The sequence below is a fragment of the Mustela nivalis genome (assembly GCF_964662115.1).
Source record: "Mustela nivalis genome assembly, chromosome: 12".
Classification (NCBI taxonomy): Eukaryota; Metazoa; Chordata; class Mammalia; order Carnivora; family Mustelidae; genus Mustela; species Mustela nivalis.
In genome coordinates this window covers 18,018,402-18,043,362 of record NC_139031.1, presented here as the reverse complement: position 1 = coordinate 18,043,362, position 24,961 = coordinate 18,018,402, and the positions used below count along the sequence as shown (strand labels likewise).

The 24,961-nt window shown below is 43.5% G+C and overlaps 1 protein-coding gene across 2 annotated transcripts in view; it reads left to right on the top strand.

The window, feature by feature from the left end:
• EXOC4 (exocyst complex component 4) overlaps nt 1-24,961 on the top strand; it is a 728,800-nt gene that overhangs the window by 562,587 nt on the left and 141,252 nt on the right. For both annotated transcript variants that reach the window (XM_082693983.1, XM_082693984.1), the window contains exon 12: nt 12,188-12,324. In XM_082693983.1, the coding sequence (XP_082550109.1) occupies nt 12,188-12,324 (137 nt within the window). The remainder of the gene's footprint in view (nt 1-12,187; nt 12,325-24,961) is intronic.

Below are 24,961 nucleotides of genomic sequence, written 5' to 3'. Positions count from 1 at the left end.
CTGTACCTGTTTTTACTACAAGCCGCAAAAGGTTCAGGCTGCCTGGGTTGACATCCTGACTAAAGCTACAGTCTTCTAGTTGTGTGTCCTTGGACAACTCTTTGATCTCTTAGTACTTCATTTTCCTCGGCTATAAGATAAGGATAATAATACCCATCTTATAGATAGTTAAATAAAATTTATAAGGAGTTAAATGAGATGATGCCTATAAAGCTCTTAGACCTCTGTGTGACCCACTTCTTTATAATTGTTGTATTCCCAGATGCAGCATTGGGGTAGTGCCTGGCATGTAGTAGGTGTTCAGTAAATATTGGATAGATTGACAGGTGGGTAGATAGGTAGGTAGCTTGTTCTCACATTCGTGTTTATATTCTACAAATGCTGTTTATTTTTGCAGGTATATCCAAAATAAGAGAAAGGAAACAAGGGTACTTGAGTATTTTACCTTCATTGATCAAGTCGCTAGGGGCTAGAATTTGGTTATCTTTGAATATATATATTTCATGTAAGTTCATCTATATTTGTTCTTTCTCATGCCTTTTTACTTTTATTCTGTTTCTTGCTATTAAGTTTTTCTTTGTGTAAATTCCCTTTGTTGTTTTTTTAAAAGACTTTATTTATTTCTTTGACAGGGACAGAGAGCATGAGCAGGAGGGGAGTGGCAGACAGAGGGAGAGGGAGAAACAGGCTTCCCACTGCACAGGGACCCCAGTGGGAGGATCGTGACCGGAACTGAAGGCAGACGCTTAACTGACTGAGCCACCCAAGCACCCCATAAATTATCTTTTTAAAGAAAACAGTTTGTGTTGGTTGGGTTAAGGAAAAGAATGAAGGACGGTTGAGTTTTTTGGTGTTTTTTTTTTTTTTTAATGTGTATGTAATTAGACATTAGCACGTGGAATAATACGGACCCTTTAAGCAGAAAGAGAGTAAAATTCCAGGGCGCATGGCTACCTGGAGACAGTCTAACATTGGAGAGTTTTCCGTCTCCAGTGGAGCATTTTGTGAGTGGTTTGTTTGTTCATAAAAATCAGAGGACTTAACACTACCCCTCTTCCTTGAAACTCTTCTTTCTTGGCTTTTTCCATACTTCATTTTCCTCACTTTTTTTTTTTTTTTTTTGTCTCTGTCCCTGTTCTTTCTTTTCTTTCTTGGATCCTCTGCTCCCCCATCACCGCTGGCCAAGCCACTCAGACTCCTGCCAGGGCCTCAGAGGGTCAGCTGGCTGTCACATCCTGCGTCTCTCACCGCCACATGTCAGCCTCGTCCCCCTCCACTGTCCCCAGGACTGGGCACAGTGTGGGGCTCTAGAGAGAGCATTGAGATGGGGGTCAAAAGGCCTGAATTCTTCATTTTTCCTTTCAGACTTCATTTCCTTTTTTCTTGCTGCTTTTAAGATTTTTTTTCTGTTAATCTCACTGGTTTTCAACCATTTGGCGATAATGCATCTTGCTGTAGTCTGTCACCTTCCGTTTGAGGTTCGTGGAGCTTCTTGGATCTGTGGGCAAAAAGTTCTCATCAGGTGCAGAAAATGTCCAGCCATTATGTATTTCTCCTGCTCTCCACCTCCTTCGGGAACGTTAGTTACAAATATTAGCTTGTAACGTTAGTTACATATATTAGCTTGCTTGATACTGTCCCATGGGCAGTTCACTGACTCTCTGTTTCATTGTTGTCATTTGTTCCCTCGGTGTTTTATTTTGGGTAGTTTCTATTGCTGTGTCTTCCATTTCTCTTGTCATGTTCACGTTTTGCTTTATGTTCTTGAACATAAGAACATATTTATCACCGTGGTTCTAACCTCCTTGTCTACTAATTCTATCATCTGTGTCATCTCTGGGACTGTGCTTCTGAACTATTTTCCTTTTCCTTATGTATTCTCCCACGTCTTTGCATGCCAGGCAGACTTCTGTTGAATGCTGGGCATGCTGATTTATTATTACTATTATTTACAATTTGGGGTGCTGGATTTTATTGTAGTGCTTTAAATATTATTGAGATTTGTTTTAGGACATGTTTTAGCAATACAATTACGCTGATCATTTCAAGATGTGCTTCCAGGCTTTGTGAGACATGTCCAGGGCAACCTTTAATCTAAGGCTAGTTTGCCCCCACTCCCCCTTCTACCTGAGACACAGTCCCTTCCTGAGGACTCAGTCCAACGCCGTGTCTATGAGGCGGCTCCTCACTCTAGCTAATGCAAACCATTCCTGGCCCTGTGTGAAGTCTGGGAATAACACCTGCTTTTTTCAGGTAGTTCTTGGACCAGCATTTTTAATTCCTGCCCCACAGGCATAGATCAGTACTCAGCCAAAGATTTGAGGGGATTCTGCTAAAGACTTCCAGAAAGATCTGGCACTCTCCCTCTCCCTTGGTTTTTCTGTACAGCTCCCCTCCCCTCAAGTATTTCACGCCACAAAGGCTTCCTTCCCTTAACCTTCCAAAGCTCCAGATTCTGTGTCCTCCCCTCAGTGTGAGCTCCAGGCTCCCTACGGGCGCCCCCACCCCTTCCCTGCATGGTGGCCTGCAATCTCCAGCCGGGCACTCACAGGGCCCACTTCGTATCTTTTCTCCAGCTTCTGAGAACTAGTGCTTCCTGTGTTTCCTCTGGGTTTCTCGTGTTTGAAGCAAAGGCTTCAAGCTATTTCATACCAAAATACTTTAGTATTACTCCTCCACAAAATAAGGCCATTTTCTTCATTATCACAATGACATTGGCACGGTTATGGGTGTGAGCAGTAAGTTCTCAGTATCTTCTGATATCTAGAAATTTGAGATTTCCCACATTTTGCAGAAGTGTTCTTTACAATAAGTTTAGCCGAACTAGGATTCCATCTCCGACTGTAATTGTGATGTGGCTCTTTTATTCTAGAACAGTCCTTTTCTCCCCCCAACATTGATGTGTTGAACAGAGCCAGCCACCTGTGCTCTGCACTGTTCCAGGTTCTGTATTCCTCTCATAGCTTCCTGTTTCCTCTTACTTGATACAGATCTAAAAGTGTGATTATGGGTGCCTGGGTGGCTCAGTGGGTTAAGTCACTGCCTTCAGCTCAGATCATGGTTCCAGGATCCTGGGATGGAGCCCTGCATCGGGCTCTCTGCTCAGCAGGGAGCCCACTTCCCTTCCCCTCTCTCTGCCTGCCTCTCTGCCTACTTGTGATCTCTGTCTGTCAACTAAATAAATAAAATCTTTTTAAAAAAATAAAAGAGCGATTAGATTGACGTCAAATGGTGTCAGTAAGAATATATAATGGATGATGTTAGATTTCATGTTCCGTCACATACGCAGACCTTCCTAACATTAGTGATGTGAAGGTTGACCCCTGGACGGGAATTGCAACCATCTCGTTTCTCCACCGTGTAGTTACGGTTTTCCTCGTGTGTCTGGAAAGTAATCTCTGCAGTGTATTTTTGCCACTACAAAAACGTTCATTTTCCCTATCAACTTTCATCGATTTGTTTTAATGTAATGGATAATCTTTACCCAACTCAGTTGTTTTATTAGAGATTATAAAATGATTTTCTAATTCTGTTATTCCCTACTTCCTAGTTGGCATTCTTTATTAAAGGAGCGCTTTTCCCTATTTGGTAATCCTGAGATAGATATGGTTTCTACCAGAAAGACAGAGTAAATGAGTAATTCTTTCTCTTTATCAACTTTCAAAGAATTTGATTCAATAGTCACCTCAAAGGGTGACAAATGAATTTTTTTCTGTCTCCTGATATTGATTTTTCATGTTTTTTTTTTTTCCCAATAAAAATCATCAACTACAATAATTGATTCCACTTGATGCTCTAATCATCAGCTTTGGCCAGAGGGATCTCAGAGACCTGGATTCTAGGTTTTGAAGTATCCTAAGCCAACTGTGTACCCTTGACAGGCCCTTTAATATTTGTTCTGGTTTTCCTTTTTAAAGCCAGAGAAATGGACTGTGGATAGTTGCTTACAGCTCTAGGATTGGGATTCTGAGCTCCACCCACCACCTTATCCACTGCCCTGCTTCTGTCCCCACGGGAAGAAGCCCTCGGCCTGCCACCCAGGCCTTCCTCGGGCGGGCGCCCTCTGGCCGGTCAGTCCTTCCTCCTCTGCTTCCTCCACAGCAATCTCCCCTTCCAGCCTCCCTTGACTCCTGTTTGCCACCCAAGACCAGCCTTTCCCTGGTCTGAAACGCCTTGCTGCTCCCTCCCCGCACATTCTGAACCTCCCCCGTCTTCCAGGTCCTGGTTCAGTTCTTCCCACCTTTTCACTGCTCTTCCCCTACAGTGTTTTTTTTTTTTGCTCTTAACTGGCATCTTCTCTTGGAATATTACTTGTTTCAAGAGCATTGCTTGGCACAGAAGAAGTACTACAGCTGCTAATGTTGTTGAACTTCTGTGTCTTCTGCAGCACTGTGTATTTTGCTGAATAGCAATCTTAAGGTACTTGGGTGTGTGTGTGTGTGTGTGTGTGTGTGTGTGTGTGTGTGTGTGTTGGGCTAGAGTCTTATAAGTGTCAATATCCACCTTTTCATTAATGTATTTCCGCTTCCTGGGTTCCCTTACCTATCCAGGGGAACCGATAACCTGGACCCAGTCATATTGATCTGAAGCATATTAGGAAAGAAGGATGGTCCCTGTATCTCACAGTCTAACCAAGCACAACCGTTGTATACTTTTTCCCCTCTCCTGCTACATTGTTTTGTTTTGAATATGAAATCACAAGCCCCTAAATAAATCTCATAAAGAGCCAGCTGTGCTGATAAGATATGTTAGGCACAGATTTTCCTCAAGCAGAGTGATCCTCTAGCCAAAATGTTAAGAAAATATTAGGAGTAGTTTATGTAACATACATTTTCCAAGTTATTGACTGACAGGTAAATTTTATGATCACTTATGTGAATTCTCAAGAGATACAGTATTGCTGATTGCCCAAAATTTGACCTTGTATTCTTTGTTTAAGCCTATTTATGAACTATAATTCTCTTCAACCTGCCAGAATGTGTTTGTTTCCCTGTTCGTTATAGAAGTTTGTCTTTTCTCAAGAGTAGAACCTTTTGAAATTACCTTCCTACAGTTGGAGTGGATCATCTAATAAGTAGTGACGTCCGACAGGATTAGTCTGTTGCATTTTCATGCTGGAGAGGGTAAAAGAGGGATATTCCAAATACGTAGGTAGGTACCAGGCACACATTTGTTATGCAAGGACCACTGACATTAACTCTGACTTCTGTCATAGCCTTCCCGATCGAGACACACACACACACACACACACACACACACCCTTCATCACAGCACTTCCCTGAATCTCATGCTATTTCACATTTTTGCTGCTCTTTTACCTGAAGTGCTTTCCCCCCATTTTTGTCAATCTATAAGTTATTATCGATCTTTCAGAAATCAAGTCAAAGATAACTTCCTCTTTCCCACCACTTCCCTACCACTACCCCAGTGCAGTTAACTTTCCTTCTCTCTGCTTCTGCTGTACAAAGTACAGATGCCCAGGATAGTAGCGCCTATGAGACTTTATGGTCTTTTTATTTGTGAACTCACTGGTCTCCTCCTACTAATATCGAAAACCGCTGGAGGGTGGAAACCTTCTCTGATCTGGCTTTTTATCTCCTGAAATTATCTCTTTTTGTCTCCTCATATTTGGGTCAGAGAAGATATTTACATAATAAATGTGTATCTCTTTAATAATTAAGTTCCCCGCCCTACCCGCAGGCAGTTTCTCATCCTTCCCAAAGTTGGCATCCAATGGTCTATAATAGTGTCATCACAATTTGAACATAGCCCGTGAGTGAAAACCACTGCTCTAGAATACTTATGCACGTACAGATGGTGCTGTCAGACAAGTTGTTGAAGGATACCTATTCTTTTGTATAATAGTTGGACAGAATTGTGCATGACTGACATCTATCATGCCTGTACGTAACCACCAACCAGATGTCCCTCCCATTTGGGCTCTTCCCCTCCCCTAACAAAAGTATATTCATCTGCGTTCTCCAGAGAAGTAGAACCAAAGGGGCAGGAGAGAGATGTTCTAGGTGTTTTTAACAGGAGGGCCTAATGGAAGTTGGGAAGAGTTTTTCTACAGAAAGGAGGTTTTAGCTGGGATCTGAAAGATAAGGAAGAGTACCCTAAGAAAGGCAGAAGGGGACAGAACTTCGTAGGCAAGTGCAGGGCCCTGAAATGGGAGCGAAGAACTGAAGAAGCCCCAGGTAGGAGGATCCCAGAGAGGCAAGGGGAGGTGGTTAGCCGATGGCTGGAGGAGGAGACAAGCCCAGTCATAAAGGGCCTTGCTGATCTGAAGAATGCGAACCCTTGTGCACTTAAGAGCTTTAAGTTGGTGAGAGACATAATCAGACATCACTTTTAAACTTAGAAACTATAAACCATACAAACCTTAAGTGGGAAGAATTTGTACACATGTGTTTACTCTTGAAACAGCTGCTCAGTCAAGATGTTTCCAGTACCTGGAAGGTTCTCACCTTCTCCATCAGGGCCCATGTCCTCCAAGGGTGGCCACTGTCCTGACTTCTGCCACCAGAGATGACTTCTGCTTGTTTTAGAACTACAACAAAAGCCAATATGCAGTTGTTTCACTTCGTTGTCTTAATGCTTTACTCAGCACACGGTCAGCGAGATCACACGCAGAGGTGGCTCGCCCTTTTTCGTTGCTCTGTAGTATTCCACTGTGTGACTACACCACGTGGTCTCTGCCCCTTCAGCTACTGACGGACACGACAGTCGCCTCTTTTTTTGCAACTGCTATCACTCCCGGTGTTCCTGTCTTTTGATGGACTTGTGCATTCATTTCCGTAGGAGACGGAAGTCTTCAACAGATCGCTCTGCTTGTGAAGTGGAGGATGGAGGGGAAGAGAGGAGAAGGGCATTTGCTCAGGTGCCAGCTCCTTGGATGCACAGATTTTTACCAGACAGCTTATTAAAGGAGCAGACCCATTCAGAACATTTTAAACCTCACACAAATCAAAATGCAGATTAAAAAACGAAAAGCAGACTTCATTTTGGCTTGCAGCACTATTGTCATCACGGTAGCTGTTATTGTTCACAGCAAGCTTTGACGTGGACCTGATAATAATTAGAAGAATGGCGTGGTATGACAAGCTTTACTGATTGGTAGTTGAATTTATGTCCCAATAAACAGAAACATTATTGTCCTCATCTAACATTTGTGAAGTCCCCTCCCTCCATAATTGCTGGTGTGTGTGTGGGAGGGGTGGTAGTGTGGGGGTGTGTCTGAAGTTACTGTTTCCTCTCAAATGCTTCCTCAAAGTGGTTTTCGAGAACCTTGGGTTCTTGCAGTATCTCTGAACCATTCCTGTTCCAGGGACTAAAACAGCCCACATACAGAGACTACATTCTCCAAACTCCAGATTTTTTTTTTTTTAAGATTTTATTTATTTGACACAGAGAGACACAGCAGGAGAGGGAACACAAGCAGGGGGAGTGGGAGAGGGAGAAGGAGACTCCTCGCCAAGCAAGGAGCTTGATGCAGGGCTCGATCCCAGGACCCTGGGACCATGACCTGGGCCGAAATCAGACGCTTAATCAACTGAGCCCCCCAGGTGCCCCCAAACTCAAGGTTTTTGGTTTTGTTTTTCCTGACTTGTGAGTTTATTTATATTTCTTTAAACTTTAAAATGGACACAGTTTGTTGTATGTATAATGGGTTGCCATTACAGAAAATGTTAGGTGAAATTCAGAATATTTTTATAGAGAAACAAAATCTGTACTCACAGTTAATATTCAGCCGATAGAACTGTGGGAATTAAGATACAGTAAAGAGGCCGTGGGTCCGATTTCACCGCACACGTCCAGCTGTTAGCTCACTATTTTGCATCATAATTCTACTCTAAATCTGTCTTTTCACCATCCTGAATGTGCTGTGCATTTTCATTAATCAACACTTCTTGAACACCTACAATATGCCAGATATTTTGCTCCTAGGTCATAGAGATATGGAGGTGTAGTCACTGATTAAGGGAATAGATAGTCTAGCAGAAGAGACAGTCAAGTGAACCAATGGGTGCCATACCCCATTGAGGGCTTGAACTAAATTGTGCCGAGGATGTTCTGGTAGCACTGACAAGGGGCATTTGAATCAGAGCAGGTAGCCTTTGAGCTGACTTTTCAAGAATGGTAGACTTTTCAACAATGGGACATGCCAGTCCCAGAGATTAGGAAACTCAAAGACACAGGGGCCGTAAGTAGCTTGATGTGGTCAGGGAATAACTAATAGCTTCTTATGGTTAGCATGCTTGGAGAAGTGGGAGAGAAGGTTAGAGAGGTAAGCAGAGGCCAGAACTTAAAAGTCTGGGTATGTAGGAAAGGTGCGGATTGAGGAGGAGGCTCAGATTCTCACCGGGTTCCTAGCTGGACTCCCTGTAAGTCTTCAAACATGTTGCTGGACGTAGGGTCTTCATCAGTATGACCAGAGAATTGGAGAGTCATTCCCAAACCATGTTCTGGAAACACCATTCCAGATGTGAAAAGATCTATGCTGTGCTGTGAAAAATGTTGTCTTAAATAATTAAGGGAAGATTGAATACCACATTTGCCTCTTTCAGATTCACAGTGACATTAGCATGGTAAAAGTTTCCAAAGTCATCCGATAAAGAAACCACTTCAATTTTCCTTAACTCAGCATTTTCCAAATTACTTGAACTTAGATTCCATTTTTTCTAATATTACTATTAGTATCCTGTTGCAGAGCCCCATTTGGCAAACAATGGACAAGGTCTTAAAGGTCCAGTCATCTTCATGTATTTGTTAAATTTTTTTTTAAGCACAGAACCAAAAATCTGGTCCTTATATACCTCTTCCTATTTTAGTCCGCTGGTGCATCTCTATAAGAAACTTTAGCTATTTTTCATAGCAATGGCTTTTTTATTGCATCCGCTATCTTGGGATTTTTTTTTTTCCTTTTCTCATTTTTCATGTCATGCCCAGACTTTATTACCTGGTAATAAGTTGCAAGAAATGAGAATTGAGTTGCTTCTAAACAAATATCAATCACTTGTGATATGTTTAGTAGAAATTCTAATGAATATAATCAGGGTTTTACTTATTATAAAGTCATTAAATTCACCATTGGCAAATCCCAAAATTAATAACAAGTTAATACATCATTTGAGGTGCCAGAGAGATCAAATAAATAAAAACAGAATTGACCTTGTTAAAAATTTGATATTTTCAACACTTAACTGTCAGAGCCACTGATTTGGAAATTGTAATAAATTCTTGGAAAATGGGAACTTTCCCCCCCCCTACCCTGTAAAAATACCCATCATTTGGCAAACTACAGTGTCATTTTCCTTGAAGAGAATATAGTGATTGATTACCCAAAGTGCTACCATGACAAGGTAAACCAACCAAATAGCTGGAAAATTGTGTGTAATCATATAGCATCTCATAGGCTTTTTGTCGATCACGATCATTAGAACTAAACTACGACCTTATAATCATTCCCTGTAGGTACTGCCTACTTACCCCAAAACCCTTATCTCAGAGGGATGTTCCCAGGTGCTTGCATTTTCCCCTTCTCCTCTGATACGGTCACAGGAATAAACACAGACCACCCTGAACCCACCCAGCGGCACTGCGGCGTGCTGGTGTCTAGGATCCCTGACGTATGTGACATTTGAGAGGTTCATTTCTGTGTGCTAACATTATTAGTACTGTTTCCCTTATTAGTTGCCTTGTCCTGAAGGACCTGAGAGGTCGTCAACCAGTGGGGGAGGGGAAGAATGGGAAATGGACAAAAGGGAATGAGGAACGCCAGTCTTGCTTTCGAGAAGTTGACCATCGAATCAGGGAGACCAAACACACCTGAGACGATCTGAGAACAATTAGACATCTTCCCCTCTGTGTAAAAGCACCAGCCCGCCAACTGAATCCCAGAGTGATGAAGGCCAGTCGAGGAGCCACCAAAGCATCCTTGGTTATTAAAAGACTAAATTGAGTCATAAGAAAGGAAGTGGTTACCCAAACCTGCCCGGAGTTAATTATCAATAGCTTAATTGGAAATAGAACCAGGCCCTTTCTCTCAATAAACCCGAACAATTTCCCCGTGCTCCTCTTCCCTGCGGTGTTTTAGATTTTAAGGGGGCTTTGTTAGGATGGCTGACTCCACTCTGCTTTATTAATTGCTGTCCACGTGTTGTAGGATATCCTGTGTTTTGAATCGGGATGAGGATTTTAGATGCTTCTGAGCAGCATGGGGACATGTAGCAAAGCCAAATCAATTCCTGTCACTCACACACAAACACAGAGGCGCGGGATTCATGGATCAGGGCGAAGCTGCACTGCTTTATTCTTAAAATCAATACAGAAAAGGAAGTTGAACTTGTGGGGATTCTTTGGAGACCATAATTTGGTTTCCTGTGAGGTTTAGCCTTACAGAATACAACGGTTCCTTCCTTTTCACCTTCTGATTATTTTACTTCGGGAGAGGGGAGGTCATGGGGGGCAGGACAGAAGATAAGAAGCCTCTGTAGCCACATAATCTTGAATAAGCACGCGCGCGTGGGGAACTCATAACTCAAGCTGATCCTCCCCATTGTGTTGAGAAAAGCTGTCCAGTCGTAGCCATTCTTTGTATTTTCAGAAGGAGAAAAAAAAAAAAATGAACCAAGACCCTGTACCCCATAGTCTGCATTTAAGCAGAATAAAATGCTTTTGATTTTTTTTCCCCCCCGACAGGTCACTGTCAGCATAGGAAAAAAAATTTCTTTTTTAATGTTTACTTTTATGGCCGTGTCTACCATAGCTTCTGTAATTCTGTGTAAATAAACACATCTTCAACAAACCAATTGTTGATCAAAGGCTTCCAGGGTGGAGGGAATGTGATTAATGCTAGGCATGTGATTAATATTTACTGCACGGTAATTCTGCTCCTTCTGAAAGAGGCAGGTATTAATGGTTTCAACAACGCAGTCTTGTCTTCATCCAAGATTTCGAGTTGATTGAATATGCCTCTTTACAGATAGAGCGCTGACTGCCACACAGTACTATCAGTCTCTAGCTGCAAGATGGGCTTATTATTATGTTTCCCTGGGAAATTTCTCTAATTCCATTCTTAAAATATGTCCGAGTCCCTTTGGACACTGCTTCTGCAGCGGTGGAAACAGTAGGAAATGCTCTGATCTAATGAGGAAGTGGGGCTACAAGTTGGGAGACTCAGGGCTACCTCCGAGGCAGAGAGGTGTAGTTAAAAGGGTGTGGCTTGTAGCCCTTGGCTCTGCTGACTTCATTCTCTAAGCCTATTCCTTCATTTTTTATATCTTTTATTCTTTTTTTTTTTCAGTGTTCCAAGATTTATTGTTTGTATATAACACCCAGTGCTCCATGCGATACATGCCCTCCTTAATACCCATCCCTGGGGCGTGCCTGGGTGGCTCAGTGGGTTAAGCCTCTGCCTTCGGCTCAGGTCATGATCCCAGGGTCCTGGGATCCAGTCCCGCATCGGGCTTTCTGCTCAGAGGGGAGACTGCTTCTCTCCCCCTCTCTCTGTCTGCCTCTCTGCCTACTTGTGATCTTTGTCTGTCAAATAAATAAATAAAATCTTTAAAAATAAATAAATAAAATAAAATAAAACCTTTAAAAAAAATTCCCCTGACCGGCTCACCCATCCCCCTACTCCACCTCCCCACTAAAACCCTCAGTTTGTTTCTCAAAGTCCACAGTCTCTCATGGTACATCTCCCGCTCTGATTTCCCCCAATTCACTTTTCCTTTCCTTCTCCTAATGTTCTCCGTGTTATTCCTTGTGTTCCTCCAGATCCTGGAGGGCATTTTTCTCTGAGTTGCCTTTTGTAGGTCCCTAATCTCAAAGTACAGCCTTGGATGCAATAACTCAGTCTCCAGCCAAACATGCATTTTCTTTCTTAAAAGCCATAGCCATATCTCGTGGATGCCAAGAATTTCATAAAATCATTCCATAAACCCCTGTCCTGTGTCTCTCCACAGAAAGTCCTTTCTCAGGCCTTTGGAAGACCAGCATCATGCAAATTAATTATTTGGTTGTTTTTAATCGATATGTGTCAGTGTCGTCTCCCCCAGGAAAGCTCGTGTCTTAGATGATGGCATTCTTGCAGTTGGCCTTTCTTGTCCTACACATGACTTGAATTTAAAAAAAAAAAAGAGAGAGAGAGAGAGAACAACTCATGAATTTCTGTGTCGTCTTGCAGAGCACAATCATTGTGGAGAAGACCGTGCAGGACCTCATGAACCTGATGCACGACCTGAGCGCCTACTCGGATCAGTTTCTCAACATGGTGTGCGTGAAACTCCAGGAGTACAAGGACACCTGCACTGCGGCCTGCAGGTAGACCTTCGGCAGCGACCCTGACCAGTGTCCTGCTTGGGGATACTGTTTCTCCACCATTCTAGAAAAGGACCAGTTTTGCGCTTGGCAAGGGCATTGACAAGAGCATGTGCCTCCTAGATGCATGTGTGGTCACGCCAACGGAGGGAGTGGGAGGGACCAAGGGACAGAGCCACTTAGGACTACTGCTGAATGGCAGAGACAAGGTGTCAGCCTGGACTTCCATGAAAACCTAGAATCGTTAAGACTTGTCTTTGGGGAGATGCCAGATAGTGGTCGGTCCATCTCATGATCCTGAAAGATCTTTAAAGGAGAGCAATTTGAAATTCTTGGGATCCCTTAATAATCTGCAATGTAGTTTCTTTTTAGTTCTTAAAATGTGCTTCTCCAGATGCTTGATCTGTAGCCTTCCGACCACAATGACAGGACAGTTAGGCCTGTTTCCAGCATCCACAGAACTGAAACACCATTGTTATGAACTGGAAAACCTTTAGTTTTCCCTCTGATTTCTTTTCTCTGGGCTCAGACATCTCACTGAGCTATGGAACAGATCCTAGCACTTCTGGTAAGAAGCAAATAAGAGGAGTAAATGATGGTCTGGTTGACAAGACCTGAAACAATTAGGGAAGAAAAGAGTATATGATAAAACACTAAAATTAATGTGATCTATAATTAAGGAGAGGTAGGAAAGTACAGTAATCAGGGGCTACTTGCACAAAACGGGACAAAAGAACAGAAGGAAGGAAAGATGAGAGAGAAAAAGAAGGGGAGACTGGAGTCAGAAAAGATTTCGCAGGTGAGATGTGTGGGTGTGTGCTGGCTTTAGAAAGACAGATGGGATGTAGGGAGGCGGACAGAATAAAGGACATTTCAGGGACACAGGGGAAGTACCAGTATCATTGCCTGTTAGTTCAGCAAAATCATTACCTTCCTTGTGTAGGACCCAGTGCTGGACACGGGGCTTCTTAGTACATTCTGGCATCGCCTTTGCCAGAGATTTATTGAGCATTTACCAGGTCCGAGACAATGTGAGTATGTGAGGATAAAGTAGTCTGTCAATCAGAGATCATAACTGGAATGAGTTTGTCTTCTTGGTAGAGAATAGAAAAGGAAATCAGAGACCACTGTCCACGGTGTTAATTTATGATAGAGAACATAAGATAAGTAGACATGCTCTAGGAGGAAGAAACAAACGACTTGAGGAGAGGAGCCCCTCCATGACAGGTAGGAAGTAGGCCTTGTGGAGAATGAGGAGGACTTAGACGGGATTTGGGCTAAAGACCTGAAGGAAGGAACCAGAGCAATGTCAAGGAGGTGGGAAGAGTAGGGAAAGAAAGAACAAATGATGAATGTTTGGGTTTTGGAAAGGAAGGCTGAGCCAACATGGAGGCTCTTGAATAGAGACTCAGGGAACTTGGCCTTGTACGATTAGGTAGTAAGGAACCACTGATGAAGAATAAATAGGAGTACCAGGCACAGACCTGTGCCTCAGGGAGACTTTTCTGAGCTTTGTGTGTGATGGGCAGGAAAGGCAAGAGTGTGGAGGAGGAGGGAGAGAAACAGAGGCAACGAGTTTCTGAATTGAAGAGAAGCAAAAGAGATAGTGAGGAAGGGACAAATCAAGGGACACTAGGAGGCAAATTTGTAGGACGCGGCCACTGGTTGGCTGTAGGGGGCAAGGAAATATATGAAGAAATAGTAGTTGAAATTAGCTTTATCTTTTCTGTGCTGTATTTGTAGAGAATTTTTTTTTAACTTGAATTCAAGATCTCACATTTACCCATTAAATTCAATGTTATTTTTAGCTCATCGTTTCAGTCTTCTGAGATATTTTTGAATCCTCATTCTGTCATCAGAAAATCTTAGCTCTTCCCCAAATTCCTTGTCATTCTTGATTTTATAAGCAATCTTTTAGTTTCTTTATGTATGTCATTTGGAAAAAAAAAAATGTTCAACAGGACAAGGCTAAGTTGAGAATTTGGGGGCATACCTCTCGAGACTTCTTTGAGATTCTCATTCCTGTGTTACCCAGTATTTCAGGAGTTCCTGGGGTTTTCTAAATGTGAAATCAGACTATACCTCAACAGCAGGCTCTGGAACCTACATCTGAATGCGGACTTTGCCACTTCTTAGTTCCTATGACCTTGAACAACAAGTTACTCAGTCTCCCTGTACCTTAATTTTCTCATCTGCAAGAAGGAATAATAAATCTCCCCTCATAGGGTTGTTTTGAAAATGTTAGTCTTCTAGAGTTGTTTTTAGCAAAATAGTAAGTTTCCCCCAAAATGATTAGCTGTGATTCTGATTACAAAGATGACCCTTACCACCATTCATGATGGTACTTCCTATATTTAATCATCTGCCCCCATAAGAGACTTGTTAGATTTCTTGCTGGTGTCCTTGCAGTCCTAACCTTTACAAGGCAGCTCCCCCTCCCTCAGGTCTCCCCAGAGTGGGCACATACAGGTGTGCAAAAGAGGGTACAAGGTATCCTTCTACTTTCAGGACCCACTGCCCCTGCTGTGTAGAACCTTTGTTAAGAGTTCTGGCTCATCTTTGACAGCTTACAAATTCTTGGTTTCCAAGGGTAATTTGACCTTGACCTTGAGCCAGATTTACCATTTCCTATATCAAATCAATGAGTTCCCAAGTTAGGATAGGAACAAAGGCATGTGACTTGTGCGTTGGGAGGTTTCCTGGCTCTGAATGAGGACCACTTCCTAATTGTTCACAAACCATCTTGAATAATCTGTTCTAGAATTCTGCCTCTAACTCCAAACTCACCTGATTTCTGTCATATACTTTCTTTTCTTTTTATGAACATCTTTGCTCTTGGGCATTTTTCACTGTTTGCCAGGATATACCTCTAAGATGATCGAGAATGGGTCTGTGATCCTCTGCTCTGAGTTATTTCTAGTGCCCCAAGGTCCTTGCCTAAATGTATTAAGCCTGTCAGGATATTCTATAATTCCAGTAACTGTTGACACAGTTTGTTACCCCATCCTGAAAGCAACATACTGGTTTCTAGGATTTCATTCATTCAGCCAATGTTTCTTGAGTACTTGTAGAGTTTGTAGAGACAGTGATGAACCAAAAGACAAGATGCTGCTTTTATGAAGTTGACATTCTTCTGGAGATGGAAGAGAGAAGACAGACAATCAATAGGATGAGAGACACAAAGAATTTTAAAATAATAAGTACTGTGGGGGGCAGTGGGGGGGGGAATGCAATAGGGCAGATAGACTCTGGAGTGTAGGAGAAGGAGCCTGCCATTTTATATAAGGTGCTCCAGAGGGCCACTCAAGCTGAGGTTTGAAAAGAGGCTCAAAGGAATTTGGGGAGTTAGCTGAAGTATCTGGAAAGAGTACCCTGAAGAAGGCAAAGGCTCTGCATGTGACTTTCCAGGAGCCACTGCTGGGAGTCCAGTGTGGTTGGTGTAAAGTGAGCAAAGAGGGCATGAGGCAGACGTCCCCAAGAGCACAGAGCATGTTTTGTCATTTTATATGTTATTTTAATGAGAGGGCCAGACCATGCAGGGCCTTGTAGGTCACAGTAGGGATACTAACTTCTACTCTGAGTGAAACGGGAGCCCCCTAGCAGGGGCAGCATGCTCGCCATGACCTACATTGTACCGAGCGTCAGCTGTATGGGGACAGGGATGGAAGCCGGGAGTGCGGTTAAGGGCTATGGTGGCAATCCAGGTAAGAGATGAAGACCGCTCAACTGATGGTAGCAGCAGGCATGGTGAGGACTGGTTGAATTCTGAATATATTTGGAATTCCCTGTCATAGTTAGAAGGTGTGAGAGGAAGAAAGGCGTCGAAGATGACTCCTAGGACTTTTTTTATTTGAGTGATGGAGAGATGGAGTTGCCCGCTATGGGGATGGAAGATACCACAGGACAAGCAAGTGAGGACTTAAGATTTGGGGGGGTAGTTTTTGGGGCATCCACACAGATAGGGAGCAGGCGTCCAAAGGAGAGGAGTCTGGCCATTGACATATAAATAGTATGTGCAAATGGTATTTAAAACCGTGGACGAGATGAAACCTCAAGGGAATGAGTGTAAACATGACAGAGAGGAGGACCATGGACTTGAAGAAGTTTGCCAGAAGCGAAGAAACCAGCAAAGGCAAATTCAGAGCCGGGTGTTCCGGAAACCGAGGAGCAGAGTGGAGGGAGGAAGTGTGGGGTCAGCATTCGAACGGACGGAGTGACAGATCTGACCTCACAGAGGTCGTCAGTGATCGTCACCAGAGTGGTTTCTGTGGACCCGTGGGTGGGAAACCCAGAGGGGCCTGCACTGCAGAAGGAAGTGGAGAGTGGGGAATGTGGAAGTACGGGGGGGGGGGGGGGGGTGGAGGGGGCCCTATGGTGCGTTATGCCGCCACGAGGGGCAGAGAAAGGAGGTGGTAGCTGGAGAGTTGAGGTCACAGGAAGCGTGTTTTGTCATTTTGTATGTTATTTTAATGAGAAGAAATCAGTGCATGTTTGGATTTGAAGAGTATTACTTGAGACAGAGGCAAGTTTGCTGAGGTAGGACAGAAAGGGGCGAATGGTTGGTCAGCAGGAGCCGGATGTACCGCACGGGCAGAGGGACTGACCCAGGCGGGAGTGTGGGTGGTTTTGTGGGCTGTGGTCTGTCCTTCCAGGGACTGAGGACTTTCTCTGCCATCTACGTTTCACTCTTTTGTCCAAACAGCGTACCTGTGTCGCCGTTGTATGTATTACTTCTTTTCAGAGCACAGCTCTTGCTTTTGGTTGGGTTCCTGATGTATTGTGGTCATACAGAGCTTCTTGGTTCCTTCCTCCAGGAGTTCATACCACCGTGATGTCCCTCCTGGCCAAATTGTCTGGAATGGTGTCCACTTACTGGTGCCCATTATCAGATCATTTCATGCACAAGGTATTATCTGAAGTGATCTACCACAGTCGCTGATTTACAGGCCTGGGATGAATTATCTCAGGGATGGGAACAGTAATTCTGTGAAGCTTTGAAGGGGAAAAAATAGAAAATTGTTTATATGGCTGTTACAAAGCAACACTCAGACACACACACACACCCATATATAACCCCACGGTGCCTGTTGCCCATTACTTAATCAGGTTTTTCAAGCTAGAGGGAAAATGTTTTCTTACTGTCTGACTCTGAAGATGCAAAGTGTCCTTACTTCCTCTCTTCCCATTTACTGCCCTCCCCCAGATTGGCACCTGCTGTGGAGTAATTAGGGCAGTCCTAATTTGGACAGCCAAATCCTGATTACAGTGAGAGGAAAAACAGGAAATGTTCTAGTTTTGCTGCCAGCAAATGACTGACTTAAATAGAAAGCCATATACAATTCAAATGATCCAAAATGATATAACATTGGGGAAGGAAGAAGGGAGCGGGGAAACATTGCAAATCTGATTCTTTCTCAGCAGATATCTTTTGCAGAAATGATCAAATCCACAAGCTCACAATGCCCTCTGCTGAGAGCTGGCTTGTTTTCTAAGTTTGCCCCGAGAACCGGAGCATTCACTGGGAGTTGAGAGATCCGAGGGAAGGTCAGGAACATCTCACCTTTCCGGGAGCGCCTCACTCTGGAGAGAAAGACTGTAGTGTCTAATGATGTCATGTTACATGCTTTGGATAAAGAGAGATTTCCGAAAAGGGTAATGAGGACTAGAAGTCTTTTCCTTAATTAGTCCCACCCCTTGGGGCTTAGAGGAAAACTCAGCTGTGGATTCTCCAATGAGCTGCCTTAGCCATCAGCCTGTTGGTCCATTAGCCTGCTACTTCCGAGCTGAGAGCTTCTCTGCCTCTCCTTGTCCTCTTTGTCCTGGGGTACTGCCAGCAGCTTAGGTGTCCCAAAATAATCATTAAAAGACTGGAAATCACAGTTTTTTAAAAGTTTCTGCCTCTTCCAATTCAGCATCAGTTTGTTTATTTCATTTTATTTTATTTTATTTTTTGCCTTGTCTTTATTTTTGTCTTTCTGCCTTGGTTGGGCCTGGTAGAGAATACAAATAAAAATCTTCTAATCTTTGTGGCTCCGCTGATAGAAAACACCAGTATGTTTTGATTAGGAGAAGGTATAACCATCCTTAGGGTTCACAGAGGACCGAAAACTTATGCCAGCGCATGAAGAAAGGGTGACATTGGGATACACTTGAAATCGCTGATGGCAGGAACCAGGTCTGGCCCCAGCCTAGGCAACTCACTGGCCCTCGGGGTGTTTGCTGAATGAATAAGGAAACTCCTAATGGACTGAACAGGGGGAGCAAGCAGTGGGGTAGCATGCCTTGATGCAATGTGTTGGGGAGAGGTTGAGAAATCAAAATGACTAGGTAGACAGTGTGGCTGGGTAGGAATGGGCAGAATAGGGAATGCTGAAGACTTCCCATACGAAGCATGGGAATACTATCCTGGCAAGGAGGTGTTGGTAAGGAGGACGATCTGCCTTCTCCATGATCAAAGCGGTGTTCTAAGATCTCAGTGGCCATACTGTGTTACATAGAAGGGAGAGACTAGGACCTGTGATGGGTCTTGAAGCCCCAGGATTTCCGGAGTAGCCAGAGGCCAGCGTCCTGCAGGAATGAGAGTGTGGTTGAGCTTGCCTTGCCAACTTCATAACCCAGCTAAGGACACAGGGGGTGGGAGTAGGAGTTGCGTGCACCAGAAACTAAGTCTGGCTCTAAGCCCAACGAAGAGGCAATGGAATCAAAGAGAAAAAGCTGGAAAACCTAAACTTTTTTTTTTTTTTAAAGATTTATTTATTTATCTGAGAGAGAGAGTGAGTGCAAGCAGGGGGAAGGGCAGAGGGAGAGAGGGAGAGAGAATCTTGAGCAAATTGCCTGTTCAGCCTGGAGCCCAACACAGGGCTGGATCCCAGGACCCTAAGATCACAATCTGAGCCAAACCAAGAGTCTAAACTAACTTTGAACCTCAGAAAAGCCAAGGAGGGGTGCACAGTGGTGCCTTTGGATGAGCATCTGACTTTTGGTTTCAGCTCAGGTCGTGATCTCGGGATCATGAAACCAAGTTGTCCCTTCCACACACCCCCGGCCCCCCCAAAATCAGGCTTTGCAGTCAGTGTGGAGTCTGCCCAAGAGTCTCTCTTCCTCTGCCTCTCCCCCTACTCATGTGTGCATGGTCTCTCTCTCAAATGAATAAATAAATAAAATCTAAAAAAAGGGGAAAAAAGAATCAGAAAAAGAGCCAAGGGAACTCTCTGTAAGCTCCATGCAGGCCTGTCTTCTGGTTGCCTCTTGAAACTATGTTCTGTCCCTTACCCGCTTGGCTTACGTGGCACTGATACATTCATTTGTATGAAATACTGAGGAAATACAAAGGAGCACTCATAAAATATGTGCACTGTCTGGTTCAGAGGAAGCACTCAGCAGACGAGAGCTTCCGTTCTCTCCTCTAACTTACTATGCATGACCCTGTTCTGGCATCCCATTGTATTACAATTTACAAATTTTTTCAATGCACGATCTGATCAGTTACTGGTTTACGTGTCTTTTTCAAAACCGTTGTCTTTCAACTGTGGATTCTCATCGACTTATTTGGGGAGATATCAAAGCACCCATCCAGGATTTCCCACACGGGGCCCCACTGAGCCTTGGGCCTGGGGAAAGAGTCGTTCAAAATGTCCCAGAAGTGATTCTCATGGTGTTAACTTCACCCATGATCTAAACGTTGGAAATCCGGAAGGAAATTCATAGTCTTTTCCCACGTACTCATCCAACTTTTAGCCTGATGCCTGTCTGGATGCCTCTCCCCCATCTTTCCTGATGAAATGAGTAGCTTCCCTCTGCCTTTCGGGCGCACGTCAGCTGACACAGATGCTGCCCACGCAGCCACGTGTCCCACAGACTCTACAGCAAGCAGCCAGTCATCATTCCTCCCCCACAAGTCAGCTGACAGCGACATCAGACAGGAGCCTCTTGCAGTAACTTTGCCGCAGAGTAACAACGACCTGCGCTGTAATGGGGTCACACTCAGGAAAGCCCACTCCGCCGCCGTGCAGGGGGCTGTCAGTCACTCACCCGTCTCTTCAGCTACAACCATCCAGAAGACGGGACTCCCTTGACCTCACCTATAAGAAAATGGAGGTTCAGAAAGGTCCAGAACCCAGCGAAGGTCACAGCGTGAGGGTGGTTTTATGTCAGGCTCTAAAGCCCAGAGAAGAGCTAGTGGAATTGAAGAGGAAACAGAGGGAGGACCTGAGAAATGTTGCCGATGGTTCAGAGATGGGTTCGAGCAGGAGCGCGGACCCTTGAGCAGTGGGTACAGACTCAGTCCCAGCTCGGTCCTCCTCAGCCGCTGGATCCTGAGCAGGCCTTGGGATCTCATCCACCTACCGCCCAGGATTGTTAGCGGGATTGCAAGAGTTAGTAATACAGGTGAAGTGTTGAGAGCGATGCCTAGGAAATGCCAAGTGTCAGCTGATGGTTATTGTTGCTGGTATTTATTATTTATTTTTAAATCAATTCATTGGTAATATTGCTATTCACTAATAAGATGGCCAAAGAAAGATTTTTTTTTATTTTAATTTTTTATTAACATATAATGTATTATTAGCCCCAGGGGTACAGGTCTGTGAATCGCCAGGCTTACACACTTCACAGCACTCACCATAGCACACACCCTCCCCAATGTCCATAACCCAACCCCCCTCTCCCAACCCCATCCCCATGGCAACCCTCAGGTTGTTTTGTGAGATTAAGAGTCTCTTATGGTTTGTCTCCCTCCCGATCCCATCTTGTTTCATTTTTTCCTTCCCTACTCCCCAAACCCCCTATGTTGCCTCTCAAATTCTTCATACCAGGGAGATCATATAATAATTGTCTTTCTCTGGTTGAATTATTTCACTCAGCATGATACCCTCTAGTTCCATCCACGTCATCACAAATGGCAAGATTTCATTTCATTTGGGCTGCATAGTATTCCATTGTATATATATATACCACATCTTCTTTATCCATTCATCTGTTGATGGACATCTAGGTTCTTTCCATAGTTTGGCTATTGTGGACATTGCTGCTATAAACATTCGGGTGCACATGCCCCTTCAGAACACCACATTTGTATCCTTACGGTAAATACCCAGTAGTGTGATTTCTGGGTCATTGGGTAGCTCTGTTTTCAACTCTTTGAGGAACCTCCATGCTGTTTTCCAGAGTGGCTGCACTAGCTTGCATTCCCACCAACAGTGTAGGAGGGTTCCCCTAAGAAAGATATTTTTATAATCTCTGTTATTTCCCTGGTGCTTCCTGTGTTTCTGCTGTCATTCATTCATGCATTACTTTATTTATTCCACAGTTATTTTGAAGCATCTCTGGGGCCAGCATTATTCTAGATCTAAGAGTATAGAAGCAAATACACCAGGCATGGTCCTGCCTTCAATGGACTTCACACCCTAATGAAGGACACAGAATAAATCAAGTAACAAACAATAGATTTCTCAGAAATAACGGTGATGTGGTTTAAAAAAAAGGTTCGAGATGAGGGACAGCATCAGGAAAGACCTCAGAGAGAACCTGATAATTGAGCTAAATTCTGAAGGTTGAAAAGGAACCATGTGTCAATATGGGAAAGAACATTCCAGGCAGAGGAGGGAGAGGTGTGAAGATGGCAAGAGACTCAAAGTTTATGTGCACTAAGCTTTGTGTAACTGGAACAGAGGGAGAGAGAAGGATAGAGAAGTGAATATTGAGGAAGGATGGACAGGTGCAAGGGGCACATCATTCAGGTTATTTCTGGCTACACATTAGAATCACACGAGAACTTCGAGAGCTTAAAGCTATCCATGCTGAGCCCCACTTCAGAATGTGTGATTGATACACATTTAAAGTGCTTCCCAAGTGTTTTACTGCATCCCAGAATTAAGGAGCATTGACAAAGGATATCAAGACCAGGGAATTTGAGTTTTATTCTAAATCTAATAAGAAAGCATATATTTAGGGGCGCCTGGGTGGCTAAATGGGTTAAGCTGCCGCCTTCGGCTCAGATCATGATCTCAGTGTCCTGGGATAGAGCCCCACATCTGGCTCTTTGCTCAGCGGGCACGCATTTAGAGTTGAGACAGGCAGTTACTTGGTCTGAGGTCTTTCCATGAAAATCTTCAGTGTGCTTATAACAAAAATCCAAACATTGACAGTTGAGACAATTTTTATATTAATTTGTGGTCCTCTGTTCCAATATAGTTCTTTTCTTCTTGTTTTTTAAAAAATACCAGCTATAACCCTTCTTCCGAGAACTTGTCTATATAAAGGTTGTTATTAAATTATGCCCAAGAGTTACCTTCTACAAACTCTCAAATTTCAAATCCTTTTTCCACAGGGGGAGCCTAGGTGGCTCAGCTGGTTTAGCATCTGCTTTTGGCTCAGGTCGTGATCCCAGAGTCTTAGGATCGAGCCCCACGTCGGGCTCCCTGCTCAGCAGAAAACCTGTTTCTCCCTCTCCCTCTCCCTGACGCTCAGCCTACTTGTGCTCTCTCTCTATCTCTTCATCAAATAAATAAATTAAAAAAAAAAAAAAACCTTTTCCACAGTTCCCCTTGAATTGTTTCTGCTTCCCATGAGCCATCTCCAGAGTAATCAGATGTTTCTGAAGTTGTTATTCTTAGGTAGAAATCCAGACCGTCATCAAGCTCTCTGACCAGCCTTGAGAGTGATATAAAAAGAGCCTAATTTGCTTATTCTGCCTATTCTTGTTCTGCTCCGTCTCATCTTAAGGGATTTGGGGGTTTTGTTTTCGTGTTTGTTTTGTTTGAATTGGCGGTATACCATGACCTCTTATTTCTGCAGCCTCATTGTCACCATCACTGTGCTAGTGGACATTGTACTACCCTTTGGCCTGCTGTAGGTCCAATCATTCCCAGCTGAAAATCCACTGTAGCAGCTGAATTTGAACCGTCCGTGACCAGGGGTTTATCTGTCTACCTTGGCTCCTAGTTTTTGAAGGATCTGGGAGGTTCAGCCTGGGAAAGCAAACGCCATGCCCTGCCTGTCACCGAACAGTTGAATCCAATTAGCCCCACCTGCCCCGGGTTGTTTACCTCATGGAAGACTCAGCACCCCAGCTGTGTCCAGGGACCAGGCACACTTGCACTTCCCAACTGCTCCAGAGAGGAGGCCATGCACACGAGAGCCAGTCAACACCAGCAGATGTTTTCTGAGTGAAATTCACTCAACTGTGTCTAGAGGGTAGACCCTTCTCATGCAGCCTCATCACCTGTTTTAAGAGGTATACTCATTTTCCTCTTCCTCCTGGGAACGGGTACAAATAGTTACACAGATGGCTCTGTCTGTGGCCCATTGAGCTGTGAATTAATTAGTAGATTATGGTTCTAGTACTGTGATTAACCCTACTCCTCTTGTGGAATAATTGTTGGAAATTAGCTCTTCTTTTTTGGGGCTATTTGGATATGTCCTAGAATTTTGTAGCCCACACCATCCAGCTTAACACAAAATGATAAACTAATAAATGCAGTCAGTGAGGATGGAGACTTTTCCATTTGAGTGAAAAATTCCCTTTGGGCTAATTGTATGTCGCTGATCAATGTCAATATTTCAAATTCGAATACTTGGAATGACATTTAGGATTGATCTTCATTCCAGTATGAATTAATAATTTATTGTTGAAAGCAGTATATAGGTAGCATCTTAGTTCCTCTTGATTTCTGTTTTTTTAATAAAATAGGATCTATGAATATTAGTGAAGCCAGTAATCAAATATTGATTATTGAATTAAGCCAGTCTTTAGAAAATATATGTAAGTGAACAATGTGGGTACTTTTAAGGTAGTATTTCATAAAGCTTTTTTTTCTTTTTTTTCATTTCAGCTAGTGCTAAAATGAAAAATTCTACAAAATTCTGAAACTCAGAGCAACTGTGGGATTCCCACAGAGGACAAGTCCCACTGAGGGGGAGCTTACAGACCAATAGCAGATGACATGAGAAAACTCCTTAACATGAGAAAAAAAGGAAAATGAAACTAACAGGACATTTGACATCCATTGAACTACCAAAAAATATAAAGCCACAGGAAAGGAAGTTTAAAATTGCCGCTTTTAAAATATTCAGAAAGTCAAATAAAATAAAATATTCAGAAAGATAAAGAATAGAATCTGTAATACAAGGGCAGGTCATTTTGGAGGAGGGAGGCCAGTGGATTTCTCAAAGAGCTAAAAAGAAAATCTAGAAAGGAAAAATAAATGCCAAGCATTTCAAAAAAGCAATTGTTGGGTTCAATCCTAGAGTAGATCCTGGAGAGACAGTTCATAAATGGATAAAATGAGTGAGAAGTGAGAAAGAGAAGTCGGTGAGTGAAGGCCATTCAGTGGGTGACAGTGTCTGTGAAGGGTGGAGAAGAGCTTCCCTGGAGAGAAGTGCGGGATCAAGGAAGACGCGGATTCATTCTTCAAAAAAAAAAAAGGCGGTGGGGGGGGGGCGGGTTGGGAAATATATCAAGAGAAATACGAGATATCGAAAAGTGGATTTGAGGGGCAGTGGGGAGGATCCCTAAGGACCTAGGTAGAAGGATTAACTGGAAGTGAATGAGGATGAGATAGATGTGAAGATATTTCTGTGGGGAATAGAGGGGGAATGTTTGCAAGTACATAATTAAGAAGCCTCCCTGCTGTGTCAGATA